The sequence below is a fragment of the Poromitra crassiceps genome, assembly GCF_964638095.1.
Source record: "Poromitra crassiceps genome assembly, chromosome: 9".
Taxonomy (NCBI): Eukaryota; Metazoa; Chordata; class Actinopteri; order Beryciformes; family Melamphaidae; genus Poromitra; species Poromitra crassiceps.
This window is the reverse complement of record NC_139630.1, coordinates 41097134-41115620: the sequence shown is the minus strand read 5'-3', so window position 1 is coordinate 41115620 and position 18487 is coordinate 41097134. Positions and strand designations below refer to the sequence as shown.

The window sequence follows — 18487 nt, the reverse complement described above, 5'->3', positions numbered from 1 at the left end:
AGCCGACTATACAATGAGACTCAAACAGCTGGCATTTAGGATTGGAAAAATGCTATTGCTCCCAAAGGGGAAATTTGTGCTCAGCACTTTTCAAGTAAGTTTACAGATATTCACTGTGAAGCAGAGATGCTCACAAGTCATTTTATACAAGTCCAGGTCAAGTCTCAATTCTTTGAGGGGCAAGTCCAAGTCAAGTCTCAAGTCTTTGAGGACGAGTCTCAAGTCAAGTCTCAAGTCGCTGTGTTTGGGACTTAAGTGCGACTTACCTGTAAGTCCAAGTCTCAAATGCAAGTCCTCATCTCTGCTGTGAAGGCCTGAGGGAACGCAGGAATCCACTGATTTACCCGTTGGACTTGAAGTACGCTGCAAGTATAAAAACATTAAACAGTGTTGCAAAATCTTTTGATTCAAATTAAAGTCACGACCCAGCCAGACATCCTAAAATATCAGTTTGACGCTGTTAGAGACCTTCAATCAAAGCAGCAGACAGATGCCTGTTGGTATCTGAACCTCCCCAGACCAAAATACCCCTCTGAGAGCTCACTCCTCCTCACAGCAGATGTTGGACTAATCGGCCCCTTTAGCGCCGAGAGGTCAGACTCGGGTTTCCCTGTGCTATGTGATCAGGGCCCTGTGCTATGTAATTGGGGTCCTGTGCCATATGATCAGGGCTGTGCCATGTGATCAGGGTCAGTGGTCAGTGTTGCTGTGTTCCCCTGGGACTCACTAAAACAGGCCATTTGACTGCAGAGGAGGTGGTTAGGTTCAGGCATGGTCACTGAGGCCACGGCTGTCGTAAAGTCATGAAAAAGTGACGGGACAACCCGATGCGAGCCAGCACCAGTGCGAGCCAGCACCAGTGCAAGCTCATGCCTCACATGAGCTGGCTCAAAGTTCAGTTCACACAGATTAAAATGAACTAGTTTACATTCATAGTTCACCATTTAGAATTACTGATGCCACTGTTTTTCAACAAAGTCGGGGCTCGTTCATCTTGTCTCTCCCGGAGCTCACCAGAGCTGTGGTGTTCGGAGAAAACATCAGCACGTTACCACACACACCACTGTGTGTGTCCCTTGCTCGCTGTGTGTGTATGTGTGGAGCTGCCCGAGCCCCCCCTTCTCCGTGGTAGACAGAGCAGAGATATAGAAGCATATAACCATATAGCAGTGCGGCGAATTGACGGCAATACCCTATGTAAATTACCACATGCATGTAAACACAATGGGCAATTATCGAGGTCAGAAAAAAAGCAGTTAATTATTGTGCCAAAATATGGCACTTCTTTAGCTGGTTCATGCACGACACTGGCCAACACGCGTCAGGCACACAAAACGCATGAAATGGCATGTTTTTAGAGAGTCCGGTGTTCCTCTATGCTTCCCACCACAGCATCTGCCTCTGTTTCCTGCTTGTTGTCTGAATAGCAGAGAAACAGTTGGAGCATTGCTTCAGATCCTGAGGCTAGCTATTGAATCTGCGACCACAGCTCAGCAGCTGCCGCATGGTGCATGCTAAACTGTATTCACACATCCAAGTTGTGCTTCCACCCACGCCGCGTGCTCTCAGCGTTTTTCAGTTGGCCGTGTTGTAATGACATCAGCACACTGGAGCTCTAATGAGCCCGTGAAATGTCCATTTCTCTCTCTGCGTGTCTCAAAGCCAGAGGGGAGAGAGAGAACATATTATTTTGTGGCCAGACTGTTTGCTAGTGTGCTGAGTGGAGCGGCTGCATACACAAACAGCAGCATCTCAACCAACCAAAAAGATTTAACACTCATATATTGTACTTTATTGTATTATAAACCCCTTGATCAGAGAGAGGTATAGGCAGGCTATTCCAATCAGATAGGGCTTTGAATTTAAAGACCCTACGCCAAATTTATTGTGTTTAATTGTACTGTACTCTGCACAAGCCTCAAAACCACACAGATAAATACAGGCCCAAAGCTACACTCTGATCTCTGGCAAATCTTGCAGTGGTCAGTGGCAGGTGTATGCTCTAGGCAAGATTCTTGAAGATCCAAGTTGCCTCCCATGGTTTATTAAGAAGCTTTGCCAGAAATAGATAAATAGCCCTAACTGGACTCTCCATCCGTTTAGCCTGAAGAGATGTCTCATTTATATTTAGTCTGTTGATAGTTATCTAGGGATATACAGCAGGCACAGCAGAATGTGCTGCTATTTCAAAATGCTGAAAAGTTTTTTCTTCTGAGTATGATGAGGAATTACTTTACTTAGCCTTTAATTTAGATCTGTCCCCGGACTAGATGGGGAAATGCTTCAAACTATTTCTGTTTGCATCGATCAAACAGATGCTATCTGAAAACCTTATGTGGTGTTTTGTGTACACCACAGGAGGCTGTGACAGTAAATCTGCTGTTGAGTGTGACTCAGAATAACAATGTCGCCATCCCCTCCCTCTCTCTCCTTGCTCTCACTCTGTGGCATCATTTTTCATTCATTCTTTCATACGGTTGTTTACTTGTTTGTTTGCTTCTGTCTTTCCCTGCCATTCGTTCTTTGCCCCTTTTTCTCCTTTTTTCGTTTGACATTTCTCTTCACTCAGCTCTTATAAAATACATTCTTTTTTCTGCCCTTCTCCTGTAGATCAACATCCTGCTGAATTTCAGTGCAGGAGAGGACTGTCCCTGTCCTGTGGAGATCCAGGACGAACTCAATTCCTTCCACGAAGAACTGCAGCTGCACTGTGGTACAGTCCTATGCTCTCACAAGATAGAATAGAAGATAGATAGAATACAGTTTTTTGATGTTTTTTATGATAAGTTGAATACCGTGAATGAGATCATTTTATTAGTAGATTTTAATATCAATTGGAATGATAAAGCAAAAAGGTAAGAGCTGTGTAACAGGTAATTTGGAATTTCAGCAGGTTATTGAAGGACCGACTAGGATAACTAATGCCTCAGAAACGCTTATTGGCAAACGCTTTCACTGATACATTGGTTCCTAAACTGTGGTCCGTGGGGCTCCGCCTGGTGGTCCGCCAGAGATTTTTATTTTCATTTTGTACTTTTTTTTTTTTACAGACAACAGTTTTTACATATGCACATTAACCCTGAGGAGTAGCTGGATTGGGCAGAGAAATATCGTAATATTTGGGAAATATCACAATTTTGAACATTTACTTTCAGAGGCTGCAGCAGGCTCATTATTAAAGCCAGAGTTTCTGGTATCATATGAAACTAGAAGACCTAAGGAATCGATTTGTACCAACCATGTCATTCTAGTTTGTCAGGAAGGTAGCTAAATAACACACCAAATTAGGCTAAATCTTGGCGAGGGATTTTCTTTTTCAAATGGGTCCTCTTTTTCACAGCCTAATGTTGGCAGGTGTGTCTGTCCGTGTATGTCAGTTTTGAACCAGCTAGTAGCCTCATATTGTCATTTAGCCTTTCTGCTGCTATTGCATGGTTAAATCAGCACATTTTATTTTACGGGGGGGGGGGGTTGGTATACACAGTGGTCCCTGGGAAATTTGGTTTGGGTATTGGTACTTGGACTGAAAAGTTTGGGAACCCCTGCACTAATAGACCAGAAAGAATAGAGAAATGCTACAATCTGATTACAGGATTGTCTGATCTGACCTCAATATGATTTTGATTGTAAGAAAGCTCACTAAAAGGAGATTTATTTGATCAGTCCACAAAAAGCTGTCGCTCCACATAAACACACAGCCACAGTATTGTATGCGTCATACCTGATGTTTTTGAGGTGAAACTTCTAGTTAATATGTTTATTTAATGATATAGTTGCATAGTATACCTTTAACGTTTTTGTCATTACATGCTGAAGTGTTTAACGGAGATGCGTTGCCCCCTGCAGGAGTCCCAGTGGGGGAGGAGGAGTCTGAGCAGGACATGTCTATTAAAGGTCGTCTCCTCGCTCTGCTCTACAAGATCAAAGGTCCACCTCAGAAGACTGTGGAGGAGAGCACAGAACAGGAGCAGGCTGCTCCCAGTAAGTCAGCTTCAAACCCTAAAGGCTTGTTTATACTCCATTTTCCTACCAAAGTAAACACGTCCGTTTCAAACAATGTCACTTTCACTGCCCACATTCTTTCATGCGTCTTTCACATTGTTATCATGTTAAGCAATACATCCACTAGTAGGGATGGGAATTTCATGCATTTTCCTTAACTGTTAGTTGCGCCCCTTAACGATCAGTTATGTTACAGCCGTTCTTGTCATTTCAACAAGGGGGGACGCGATAGCCTGGTTCGATGAACTTCATGAAATCCCTCGCCGTCCCCCATGCTTAATGGCAGCATCTCATTTTCCATCATAAATAGGGGTGTCAAAAATAATCGATTATAAGATGCATCGCGATGCGGACGTGCACGATTCTGCATCGATTAACAAATATCAAAAATCGATTATTTAAATTTTTTTTTTTTTTTTTCTTTTTTTTTTATCAAATAAAATAGAATGTAAGTACATGCAGTTGTTTATTTTAATTATGGATCATAATACAATGCAATTCCAAATGCACTTTTATTTTAAAAGTAGCCACACAGTGAGAAAAAAGAAAGTGAGAAAAAATAAATCATGTATGAGGATTTGTAAAAAACAATATTACACAAATCTACTAGATAAAAATAAAAGTAATATAAAGGGAATATGGAACATATTAAATAAGATAATCAGAAATAAACAAAGTAACCAGTCATATCCAGAACACGTTATAGACAAGGATAGGGTTATCTCTAATGTGAAGGAATTGGTTGATGGTTTTAACAATTTTTTTGTTGATGTTGGGCCAAATTTGGCGAAAGAAATCAGAATTGCTGGGAATCACTCTTCAGAGGACAGTGGGGTGAGAAACTCACACACCATCTATTTGAGAGCTGTTGATAAAGGGGAAATTATAGATATTATAAATAAAAGTGCAAACAAAACTTCTACAGATGGAAATGACATAGATATGTCGCTGGTCAAGAATGTAATTCGTGAAATTGCTCATCCCCTTACTCATATTTGTAACCTGTCCTTCACAACTGGAATATTCCCTGAAAACATGAAACTCGCCAAGGTTATCCCACTATATAAAGCTGGGGACAAACATCTGTTCACAAACTACAGACCTGTTTCCCTTTTATCACAGTTCTCGAAGATTCTTGAAAAGCTATTTGTTGAAAGACTCGACACTTTTGTAAACAAACACAACTTACTGAATGACAGCCAGTATGGTTTTAGATCATCTAATTCAACTTCCATGGCACTAATGGAGCTAGTGGAACAGTTAACAGGTTGTATAGATGAGAAGAAATATGCTGTGGGAGTCTTCATTGACCTAAAGAAAGCTTTTGATACAATTGACCACAGGATTTTGCTAAGAAAGATGGAGAGGTATGGTGTCCGAGGGGTTGCACTGGATTGGCTGCAAAGCTACATTACAAATAGGAAGCAGTTCGTACAACTGGGGAATTACAAATCAATGTACTTAAACATTACCTGCGGGGTCCCACAGGGGTCAGTTTTGGGTCCCAAATTATTTATTCTTTACATAAATGACATTTTTAATGTTTCCAATTTTTTTTAATTAATTGTCTTTGCGGATGACACAAATATTTTATGTTCAGGGGAGAATTTACAACAGCTTATTGATATGGTCAAAGTTGAATTGCTAAAGTTAAAGGGTTGGTTTGACTCTAATAAATTATCCTTAAATTTGAGTAAAACCAAATTTATGATATTTGGCAATCGAAATGTAAATTCTAATATTCACGTAGAAATCGACCAGGTAGAGATTGAAAGAGTTTATGAAATCAAATTCCTGGGTGTTTTAATTGACCACAGACTCTGCTGGAAACCTCACATTAAATACTTGTGTACCAAAGTGGCCAGAAGTATTGGGATAATGGGCAAAATTAGATACTTCTTGAATCAGAAGGCACTGCACACTTTGTATTGGGCACTTGTTGATCCATACCTGTGTTACTGTGTTGAAGTATGGGGTAATACCTATAAAAGCACCTTATATAAGATTTGCACTTTACAAAAAAGAGCAGTGAGGATAATTAACCATTCTGGGTATCGTGACCATACCAATAAGTTGTTCATACATTCTTTTATTTTTAAATTTATGGATTTAGTTAAGTTTAAAACTGCCCAATTTGTTTTTAAAGCTAATAAACACATGTTACCAGGATAGAGAGCTGCAAACCCGAGGGTACCCTCGCGGGCCCCTCGGGCCTGCCTAAACGGGCCCGGGCCGGGCTCGTTTTTTATTTTATTTTTATTAATACGTCCGGGCCGGGCCGGGGTCGGGCCGTTTTTCAATAATTAAATAAAATAACGTTGTATTACTCGCTTGATTTTACACAGCAGAGCAGTCACACAAAGAGGAGGAGCGCACACTGCACAGACACTCGCCTAGCCACAGCCACACACACACAGACACACACACCCTCACCGTGACGTTAGTCTGCCACTCCGTCAGCGTAAAAAACAACAACAAAACAAGCCGCGTGTGTCCGTGTCCGTGTCGTGAGAGAGAAATAAGATCGATGGACATAAAACAAAGTTTGCGAGGGGAGAGTTAAACAGTCCCCACTGCAGTAGGGAAAGCTCATTTCAACCTGTTCAAAATGAACCCATCTACCATACATTGTGAGGACACTAATGTGACGTTATTCAATGCAGCTATAAACGGTAAGTCTGCTGTTTTAATTTCGATATGCTTGAGTGACATAATGTTTCAGTTTGTGGGCATTGTTGCTGTTGGCAATTAAACGATCTAACGTTCTCTTTCTCGAGACAATATGTGTGGATTTTGATAGGCCACGGTAGCATGTGTGAGAGGGGGAGAGAGAGACAGAGAGAAAGCTGCAGTGTTTGTCTTTAGGCAACACAGTCTAGCAACGAGTTCAGCGGCGCGGCAGCATGCACAGAGAGGGAGAGAGAGATGTGTCGTCATATCGTGATATTGATGTCGGGCCTCGCAACGGGCTCGGGCCAATTAATTTCATGACTCATCCGGGCCGGGTCGGGCACGGGCCTGCATGTCACGGGCCGGGGAGGGCTCGGGCCGAAATTTCAGGCCCGCGCAGCTCTCTATACCAGGACACATTCAAAGGCTATTTAGTGAGAGAGATGGGAACTACTACTTAAGACGACAACATAATTTTAAGCAACCTGTTTTCCATACTAGTCTAAAAAAAATGTGTGTATCAGTTCGGGGGGTGTCGCTTTGGAATGACCTGGATGAAGAAATTAAATTGTGCAAGAACATCCAACATTTCAAACGCTTCTATAAAAAATCACTCATTGGTAAATATGTGGAAATTGACAGTGTTTTGTAATTTGTAATTTAATGGTGTTTGTATTTGTTTTATCTGTTATTATGCAACAAATTTTTAATTGAACTTTCATTCGCTTAAATTTGATCTCATTTACTGTTTATTTACAATGCAAATTTTTCATGTGAATTTCTTATACGCTTTGATTTTATCTGTACTGTAAACTGCTGGGATTGTTTATATTTTTAAGTTGGATAATGTAAAGAGGGGGCCGAACAAGATAAGCTATGGCTTATTTCTGCCCCTTCTCGAACTATATCATAATGTAACTGCTACGTTTTCTTTGTCTTTGACTGTTCGAGATAAATAAAGATCAAATCAAATCAAATCAAAAAAGTGATGCATCGATTTAAGATGCATCGTATTCTGTCCTGGCAGATACGTCACTGTATAGTTAGACAGATAGCGAACATAAGACTCAGTAGGCTGGACTTCTTGTTGACCGTGATTTACTGAAGCTTGTTAGTTTTTGTAAAACTGCAACACAAAAATGACAATACACAATATGTTACAGTCTTAATCAAATAAAATGTGTAACAACATTACTAATCATTTCTCTTTTTACAGGTTTTCAGGTGAGTAACAGGTAAGTAACATTTTCTTCACATGTTTCAGACTGCGGTGAGTAGCAATATTTTCTTTACAGGTTTGCAAATCAGGTAGGTAACTAACTATAAATAACTAAGGTAAACAAACAGCTTATTTATAGTAGCATTCATTCCCAGGTAAGTAAATGAGGTATAAAATGCAATAAATGGCAGCATACCCACGTAACAATGTAGCAACCAACATAAATAAAGCTCACCCATGTGTTAACTAAGCCTATGTAGCCTAGCTTAGCCTATGCTAACAGTTAGCTCCCCGATTAGCATTAGCATAGTTAACTCTGTTTATAGAACTTAAAGTAATGTTTTCAACAATATTCTAAAGCACATAACGTTATGACCAGGGTAAATAAAGCTAGAGCAACCATACTCACTGATAGATCTACTCCAAGGAACAAACAAACAACTCTGAGGTGGAGCATTGAGCCTGCTTGTGCACTGGTCGGCTGTGCTGTGTTGACTGGCCACAAAATGGAGGCTACAGACATTTGGGGAGATTTCTTAAAGGCACAGTACCACACATCATTCTTTTAAAGGTGTAGTATCAAAAATCCCCACTGGGTGTCGCTAATATTAATTAAACACTGACAGGAGTCAGAACACTCCCCGCTTGGTATAACAAGTTTATACCACTATTTACATTTACTCTATTTCAACTTTGGTATGAGTAAAACCACATCATTGATAGGCCTAAGGTACTCCTTAATTGTCCCTTGGCTGAGAGTCTTCACCATGACCTTACGGACCTTGCTGTCAGAGCTGGGAATGGCCTTTACTATGAGTCCAAGAGGCCACTCATTACGTTTTGCTTGAATGTCCTTTAACAAAACAACATCACCTTCCTGGAGGTTAGGCTGCTCCTTGGTCCACTTTCTCCGTGGCTGAAGAATTGCCAGGTACTCCTGCTTCCACCTTTTCCAGAAGGAGTCCGCCAAGCTCTGGACCTGGTTATTGTCAATGACTTTCTGCATGAAGTCAAAGAAGTGCTTCTTCGTGTCAGGTTTCCTCTTGAGTGAGCGCTGTAGAGAGGAGAGTCGCTGGAAAGCCTGTTCTTTGTTATTAGGAAGGGGCTTGTGGGGTGAACGAAAAGGCAGCGATGCCACCCAGTGATTTTCGTCATCCATAAACACTTGGTTTTCCATGATTCTGAGAAAGTTGTTATCATCCACAGACAGGGCTGGTTTGTCATCTTCAGGTGTTTTTTGAAACACACTTTCTCCTAGACCATCTAGACCTGTGTCAGGAAAGATCTCCAGGCTTTGTGTTGGGAGTTGGTGGAGACTGTGCTTGACTGGACCATTTATTCTCTCCTTTACGTGGATGCTGTTGGTACATGGCTTAAGGAAAGAGGAGCGTCCATTTTGAAGGACATGAGTCTTATAGGCGTTGACTTCCTCTGTCTTGTGAGCACCATCCAAGCATATCTCTCCAACTATGACCCAGCCAAGGTCAAGGCGCTGAGCGTATGGGGAGTTGTGAGGGCCGTTGTGCTGTTCACGTACCTTATGCACGCTCAAAATGTCTCTGCCTAATAGGAGGAGGATTGGGGCACTGGTGTCGAGGGGAGGAATCTTGTTGGCTACTGGTCTGAGGTGAGGAAAATATTGTGTGAACTCGGGAGTGGGAATTTCTGATCTGTCATCAGGCAGGTTATTACATTCTAACAGCGTGGGAAGGTTCACTTTGGTTTTCCCGTCAAGTGACTCCACTATAATGTTGCTTACTTTCCTCCCTGCAGTCTCTACTGTGCCTGAGCATGTCTTTAGAGTATAGGGAGAAGTACTGCCATCGACGCCAAACAGATCGAAGAATTGTGATTTTACTAACGACCGGTTGCTTTGGTCATCTAATACTGTGTACACTCTGTGAGACTTGGTTGGTTGGTCGGCGTGGTAAACATTGACCAAGCAGATTTTTGAGCAGGATCTGGGCTTACGAGCACCACCACAGATTTCTGTACATTTGGAAGTTACTATTGGGGGTGTTTGTTCTTCACGCTCCCCGCTTTGCTCATCCACAGCTGTGTGCTCACCAAGGGACCAAGTAGCCGGACAGGGATGCATCGCTGAGATATGTTTGTCGCTTTCACACTCCTTGCATTCAAGTGTTGCCTTGCAATCTTTAGCCATATGCTTGGTTGTGGCACAACATCGAAAGCAGATCGAATTATCTTTTAAGTATGCTTTTCTCTCATCAAGGTGTCTTCCTCGGAACCAGCGACATTTTGACAATGGATGAGGTTTATTATGTACAGGACATTGTTTGTCTGGTTCGCCCTTCTTGGCAGCTGAGCTAGACTGTGAAGCAGTAGTTGCAGCAGTGATATCGGTTTTTCTAACTGACACAGCTGTGTTGGGGAAGTATTTTGATGCCTTTTCCACCCTGGTGTGGCTTGGGGTAGTAGAGAGATTGAATGCGAAACTGGGGTCATTTTTGATCTTAGCCTGAGAACATACGAAACTGACAAAAAAGCCGAATGGAGGGAAAGAGACACGATAATTCTCTTTATATTTGGATCCCTGCATAATCCAGCGCTCTCGTAGGCTGAAAGGAAGCTTTTCGACTATGGGATTAACACCTCTTGCAGTGTCCAGATACATAAGACCAGGCAAGAATCCACCTGATTTAGCAGCATCTATCTCCTGCAACAAGTCACCTAATTCTCGGAGCTGGTGTGCGTCTTTGTTTGAGATGGATGGGAAAGTCTCTAGCCGTTTCAGTAGGGCATTCTCGATCACCTCTGAGCTCCCATAAGTTTCCTCCAAGCGCTGCCATATCATAGCCACACCCGCTCTAGGGTTATGAACATACACTGACCTTATCCGCTTGGCTTGAGCTGATGACTCGGGCCCGAGCCATTTGATGAGGAGGTTGAGCTCTTCCTGGTCAGACAGGTCCAGTTCTCTTATGGCTGCTAGGAAAGACGATTTCCAGGCCCAGTAATTTTCTGGACAATCATCAAAGGCAAGGAGACCAGAACTCACCATCTCCTTTCTCACAAGATACTTGGCTAGGTCAGGGGTATGAGGGGCAGTGGCAGCTAAGTATTTTTTATTTTGAGCTAGGTCAGGGGTATGCTGAGTTGCAGGTGAGTAGTTCACATACTGGGCCTGGCCAGAGGTAAGAGGAATAGGTGCTGAATATTTATTTAAGGCATGTGGAGTCACAGGTGAGTATTCTGGCCTTGGGAAAAATACACGAGCGGCAGGGGGAGCTGTGTACTGTATGCCGTCAATGGGTTTGAGCTCACCTTCACCCTCAAGGGACTCGTAAACTGAATTCAGTGAAATGCCAGTAGGGGGTGGGGGTCTCAGGATTTTGTCATGAGGAATTGGCTGTGGTGACATAGCATATTGAAGCTCCTGTCCAGCATGTTGTTCAAATGATTGAGTGTTTATATAGTCATTGGTGCGTTTTGCTGGATCATCAAGAGTTAAATCCTGTAACTCACTAAGATGGTCTCTTTCCATATGTTCTGCTGCTGCTGCTTCTTCGAATATTGCCGCCTCTTTTGATGCTGCTGTAGCTTCTTTCTCTTGCCTTAAAACATGAAGGTTTGCCTCTATCAGAGCCTTTTCTTTCATCATGGTTGCTTCCTTTTCTGCATAGGACACCTTTATTTTTGCTGCTTCGGCTTTGGCTCTAGCCCTTGTCGCAGCGGCGCTGGCAGACGTCCGGGTTGAAGTTCTAGAGGACTTGTGAGTTATTGAGGCTCGGGACCTTGTTTGCAGAGACTGATGTTCTTCATCGTCGTGGCGACTCATCTTGGCGATGTTTCTTGACTGAGTCTGAAGGTTTAAGCAGCTTCGTGCTGATCACAGAGTTATTTTGCTGTCTTCTCCCGCTGTGTGGATATCATTTTACTATTCTGTCCTGGCAGATACGTCACTGTATAGTTAGACAGATAGCGAACATAAGACTCAGTAGGCTGGACTTCTTGTTGACCGTGATTTACTGAAGCTTGTTAGTTTTTGTAAAACTGCAACACAAAAATGACAATACACAATATGTTACAGTCTTAATCAAATAAAATGTGTAACAACATTACTAATCATTTCTCTTTTTACAGGTTTTCAGGTGAGTAACAGGTAAGTAACATTTTCTTCACATGTTTCAGACTGCGGTGAGTAGCAATATTTTCTTTACAGGTTTGCAAATCAGGTAGGTAACTAACTATAAATAACTAAGGTAAACAAACAGCTTATTTATAGTAGCATTCATTCCCAGGTAAGTAAATGAGGTATAAAATGCAATAAATGGCAGCATACCCACGTAACAATGTAGCAACCAACATAAATAAAGCTCACCCATGTGTTAACTAAGCCTATGTAGCCTAGCTTAGCCTATGCTAACAGTTAGCTCCCCGATTAGCATTAGCATAGTTAACTCTGTTTATAGAACTTAAAGTAATGTTTTCAACAATATTCTAAAGCACATAACGTTATGACCAGGGTAAATAAAGCTAGAGCAACCATACTCACTGATAGATCTACTCCAAGGAACAAACAAACAACTCTGAGGTGGAGCATTGAGCCTGCTTGTGCACTGGTCGGCTGTGCTGTGTTGACTGGCCACAAAATGGAGGCTACAGACATTTGGGGAGATTTCTTAAAGGCACAGTACCACACATCATTCTTTTAAAGGTGTAGTATCAAAAATCCCCACTGGGTGTCGCTAATATTAATTAAACACTGACAGGAGTCAGAACACATCGCGATGCATCGTGATGCATCGTTTAATCGAATCGAATCAAATCGTTGACAGATGAATCGTAATCGAATCGAATCGTGAGGCCAGTGAAGATTCACAGCCCTAATCATAAAGCAAGGCTTCTGTGTTATTGTCTCTGCACCCACGTTGCATTCTCCTATCGCCTAGTACTTATAAATCTTATGAGTGACAGCATCCAAAATCAGCGCCCAGCGATAATGGAACTTAACGTGACGTTCAGCAATGCTCGTTGGGCAATCATAAATTGCACCTGGAGTTGAATTTTGAGAAAGGCGTTGCAATATTTACATGGATAGCATTTTCGTCTTTTAGTGTGTAATGTATGGTGTAATGCTTCCTACCGTCGCGTCACCAGGCTGGACTGCGTTTTGCTCTTGATAGCGCTCCCCCGCTGGTCAGCTTTCACATTACAAAATTCCTTCTGTGCTCGGGAACGGAACTCTTGCTCACTTGCGTCATCAACTACGCCTGGATGGTATCCTCGCCTGTGTGTTGTCTACGTGGTTTGGTACGGTTGGCGTTCACATTCGCAAGTGTTCCATCCCCGGGCACGCCAAGGCGTTCCCCAGACCACCTTTTCAATGGGTCGCGGTATGCTGTTCTGTGCCTGGGCAACGCAACGTTCACACTCATGAAACAAACCGCATCTGGGGTCAATTTGGGGACAAGTGTGCTCTGTTGCGCTCCCGGGTCCCCAGTGGGAAATCACCCTTGAGAGTTTATGTAGTATCACTATAATAATTATATAGTGAAGTAGACAATCCCCGCTGTAGGATTGTGCGTCGTAGGTGTGCTCTGCAACCTAAATAAATAGCACTACACCCCTGCATGTCTCTTTTAATTTTTTATACATAATTTCATAAGCCATTCATCACAATTCGTAGTATAAATTATAACAAGTAGTTTATGCAAATTAGATGAAGATATGATTTTGTAACAGGGGGAAAAAGGATAAATTAACCCTTTTCAGAAAATAGAATTGGAATTTGTTCATAAAGGTTAAAAAGTAGATTACTACTATTGCACCACTGTGTACACACTAGGATTTTTTTTTTGAGTGTGTGTGTGTGTGTGTGTGTGTATATATATATATATATATATATATATATATATATATATATATATATATATATATATATATAGTAGTAAGTAGCATTACTGATGTAACATATTTTGTAATATATAAATATTAAACATTGAGAGCGTAGCCATTTCCTAATCCCCTTGCACTAAGGCTGGATTCAGCAGCACTTCATCACAATTGTTCTGAAATGCCACCATATGTTTTGGTTTGCTGATTAGCTTGCAGACAGGGGAGTCAACAGGGGAGGGATTTTCTTGGATGTCTCCCATGTGAGCCACTGTTTGAGATGATGCAGAGCAGGTGTGGAGCTGTACTCACCTTCAGGGCGGCTTGCTTCTCAGTTCTCCCTCTCTCATTCTCTCTCTCTCTCTCACACACACACACATACACACACACACACACACACACGCACACTCATTAGGATTCTGTTTGAATCTGACCCTGTGCTTGCTTCAGATGCTGGACTATTTGAATTGAGCGCTCAAAGTTCATCATTCTCGGCCATACTTACGGTGTTTCTTTGTCCTCTCTCTTGAGTACTTGTCATCCCTAATAGATGAAAGTTGTTTAAGATGTGGCCCAGGGGGTCAGCCTGGCTGCACTTCAAAACTTTGTAATGAACCCTCCCACGCTTGGGCTGCACTTTAGTTGTGTTGCTTTACGCATTGATACAATGTGATTCTTCCACTTGTGTCACCCTCCTCTGCTCTAAATGAGGATAAAATACACAAGGTCGGGAGAGTACCTCTTTCATTAAAACAAAACAAAAGAAGAAGAAAAATCCTCTGGCTGCACCTGGGGAGTGAAGTAATGAACCCACAGTGGTGCCTGCAGTCCTTGGAAACGAGGATTGTCTGCAGTTCCAAGGACTGCAGACAATCCTCGTTTCCAATCACGTTTCCAATCACACCCCCCCCCCCCCCCCCCCCTTCCCCTGTAGGATTGTGCGTCGTAGGTGCGCTCTGGGTTAAAGGTAATGAATTGGACACTGGTTAACCCAGTAACCAATGTCCCACTCGTTACCTTTAACCCAGTAACCAGCGTCCAACTCGTTACCTTTAACCCAGTAACCAATGTCTGACAGCGGATGTTTGCTGATGATGAATGGATGTTTCAGTGTTGGGAAGTCTGTCTTTATTAGGCCGGCCCTGGCACAGAGGGAGAGCTAATGGCTGCCTTATTTTTTTCTGACACGAGGAGGGGAGGAACACGGGGAAGCGATGCAAAAGGTACAGTCACTATAAAACACAAATTCATCTTTACACAGCCAAAAACAAATCAGATCAGAGATTTGCAGCGTCATACAGTATACCCAACACTTATAAATCCCAGTACCATGCTTCTATGCAGAAATCTTATTTAAAAGTCTCCATATACACTACATATTTTATACCTTCTCTACTACAGTCTATATGAAAGACTGTAGAGGTATACATTTGTTGTACGGAGTAGGGATGTCAATGGTTAACCGTTTAACCGCCGAGAACATCTTTGATTGGTTAAGCATGTTGGTTAAACTGTCAATTTGCATGTTAATTTGCATACAACAGTGTTTGTGGGAAGCAATGTTAACATAAGTATATTAAAACATGGCACAAGCAACCAAGCAAAAGCTTGATTTGGCAATAACTATATGGTTGATGTCGATTTTCATTCATACCTACTTGTTGTCTGATGTCTGATCAAACACATCTGGCAGTGCACGCACACACATGCAGCACGTATGCCACACCCCCCGCCCCCCTCTGCTCCTCTCTGCTTTGACCAGACGAGTGAATGGGATGGTTGAAAAACAAAAAGAAAGGAACATGTCGAAGCGTGTTTAAAAAAAACTCCTGTGTGGGACTATTTCGTCCAGAAAGGCAACAAAGTACGATGTAAATTGTGCGATGCTGCTCTTCAATTTTCTAGTAGTTAGGGCAGTGGAGCGCCAGGCAGCGTAAAACAATTCTTCCCTGACGCCCCGTACAGAAAGGCTAAAAATGCTGCATCTTTTCCAAGCGTTTGAGAGAACAGCGCTCATGGAAACTCTCTCTACACACACATTACTTGACGAGCTGCTGACGCCCCGTGTAGACTACAGTGACAAAATGAATGGGCAGCAGCGACAGCCGGCGTCTACGTCGCTCGTCTGCATGGGGCGTGAGGTTACTTGTTCTTCCTCTTCTTCAGTGTTTAGAGTGATTGCTCCTCGTGTTTCCAGCAACAAGCTGCGTCTTCCACATCGATTCTACTGAAGAATTTGGTAGTGTGGGAAGCATGCAGTACCGGACTCGCAGCACACTCTAAAATAATGGTCGCATATGCTGTCTGAAACCCAATGGAGCGCTGGAATGAAAGGCACGTGCCAGCTGTCTTATTTCACCTCTTCATCTTTTTTTAATTAACCCATTATTAACCGGTTATGCGTGTCAGTTAATCGAAAGTAAAATTAACTGAAAATTCACATCCCTAATACAGAAGTACCTTTTTTGGAGCGTCCCTGAATAAGAAATCCCTTAAGGCAAGACACAATCACAGACGCCCACACACACACGCACACGCGCACACACACGTAATGCGAATGCTTTATTGATTTCGTATGATCGCCATGAATGTAGATGTATGGGCAATAGAGCTTGAAATATCTATCTCTTCTAGTGCTCTCAGCTGAAGCAGCCTAGCAAAAGCTAAGCGGCAAGAGCAGCAGCAGGCAGCATAATCTCTGCTGAATCTTGCTCTTATCTTGACGAGAATACAGAAATAAATATACTTTTGCTTGGCTCTTAGTTCTGTACCAAATGCTTAGCCGGCGATTTGCCTTGCTGAAAAGGGAAAATACTATAATTTTCCAGGATTACGCAAAAATGTGTAACTTTTTCTGCCATTTTGGCACTGTTGTTTTACCTTATTGGCTGCCCCTAATGTAGGTGATACATAAATCTAAGCTTTTTCCATTGTTCCAGGCATTAGAAGTCACTTTGGCTCAGCGTGTGTGCTAAATGGCTGAAATGTAAAAATGTAATAACCGCAGCTCTGGTGGTGGAGTTGCTGTGCAGCTTCTGATCATAATGACTAGTTTGATTGTATCTGTAGGAAAACCTGATCTTTTAGCCCAAGGTGGTGTCATAGACACAAGACTGAGGGCCCAAGGTGGTGTCATAGACACAAGACCGAGGGCCCAAGGTGGTGTCATAGACACAAGACTGAGGGCCCAAGGTGGTGTCATAGACACAAGACTGAGGGCCCAAGGTGGTGTCATAGACACAAGGCTGAGAGCCCAGGGTGGTGTCATTTGCCATTTTAAGTTAAGTTAGTTAAGTACATATAAGTGCCTGGGTGTTGAGCAGGCTGCGATATTTGACAATTTAGCTGGAGCTCAGTCAAACTCTATTTAACATTGGTTTTCATTGTGAATTAGAAAATGGTTGGGGGGCCACTCTGCACTCTATCGCAGCTGCATCTGGCCCCCGGGCCGCAAGTTGAGTGTCACTGTTAATCGCTTAGACAGTCTAGCCTGGTGTTTATTTGTTTATTTAAAAAGGATCCCCATTAGCTGCCGCCTGGGCGACAGCTAGTCTTCCTGGGTTCCAAGACAAAAACGCATTACATGAGGGACAATGATTAGAGTACAAAAACACAAGGTAAAAAACATAAGAGAATCAAAAACAGATCTAAGCTAAGACAGATCTAAGCTAAGATAGATAGAGAATAGAAACGGAAGAGACTAAAAAGCATATCTAAGCTAGTACCGACAATAGCGGGGTCAGCTGGCCCTCTAGCTAGCCAAACCCAAATATTATTATATTATACTTACTACTAAATACATGACATGAGAAAACAGACATAAAAGAGAAAGTTAGATTCCAGACATCATTATGAGTGAAGATGTGATCTGAGCATCCTTTTAAAACTAGCCCTCCCTTTGATTGAACAGATTTTGGATGGTAACCAATTCCAAGAAGCAATGGACCTATAGAAGACAGTTTTCTTCAAGTAATTGGTGTTGTTCCACACTGTAACCTGTAAGCTAGTTTGGCCAGGTCTTGCTCGAAAAAGAGATCATTGATCTCAAGTGACTACCTGGTGAAATAAAGGTGAAATAAAGCTTATCTCTGCTGTGTGCATAGTTCAAATTGGAGCTAAGGGGAGCTCAGCTCCCCTGAAAAGCACATGGGCTCACCTGAAAGAATAATTTGAGACATTGAGGGAGAGCCCTAAAACTAAACTATAAAAATAGGGATGTTTCACCAAGATCACCTACCACATCAATGATGGTTATGCACTTAGTTTGGAAAAATATTGTATTTTTTTGTAGTAGCCTATCTCTTATTGATGATGCACTTTTTAGACAGTCCCTAGGTAGCTAGGTCACTTATTTATTTTTTGAGATACGAAGTTTTAAAGTGGTTTTACATGTTGCCAAATGCAATTTAATCGACTTTTTCTCCTAATAGACAGGGCAGGCAATGAGTGAGAAAAGGAGAAAATATTGATTGAATAATGACATCACAACAGTCTAAATGTTCATTTAAAATGAGATATTCCTCCAAATCTGTCTTCAAACCGCCAGAAATTTCCGCTGGCATCCAAAGCCACTAACACCTGCAAAATAGGGCTCCCCCGAAAGCCAAGGTCCAATTGGAACCCTGGCTGTGTGTGTATCTGTGTGTGCAGCCACATTGATTTGTGTCGAGGATGAAATAACAGCCCAGCTACAGGAGCCCTGACTCAGCAAACACAATATAATCACTCCAGGACTGCAAG

The 18487-nt window shown here is 42.3% G+C and overlaps 1 protein-coding gene across 1 annotated transcript in view; it reads left to right on the top strand.

Moving 5' to 3' along the window:
* ryr3 (ryanodine receptor 3) overlaps positions 1-18487 on the top strand; it is a gene marked incomplete at its 5' end in the record, with an annotated part of 215243 nt that overhangs the window by 107815 nt on the left and 88941 nt on the right. Inside the window, 2 exons of the mRNA XM_083643307.1 lie at positions 2611-2713; positions 3847-3981. Of these exons, the coding sequence (XP_083499433.1) occupies positions 2611-2713; positions 3847-3981 (238 nt within the window). The remainder of the gene's footprint in view (positions 1-2610; positions 2714-3846; positions 3982-18487) is intronic.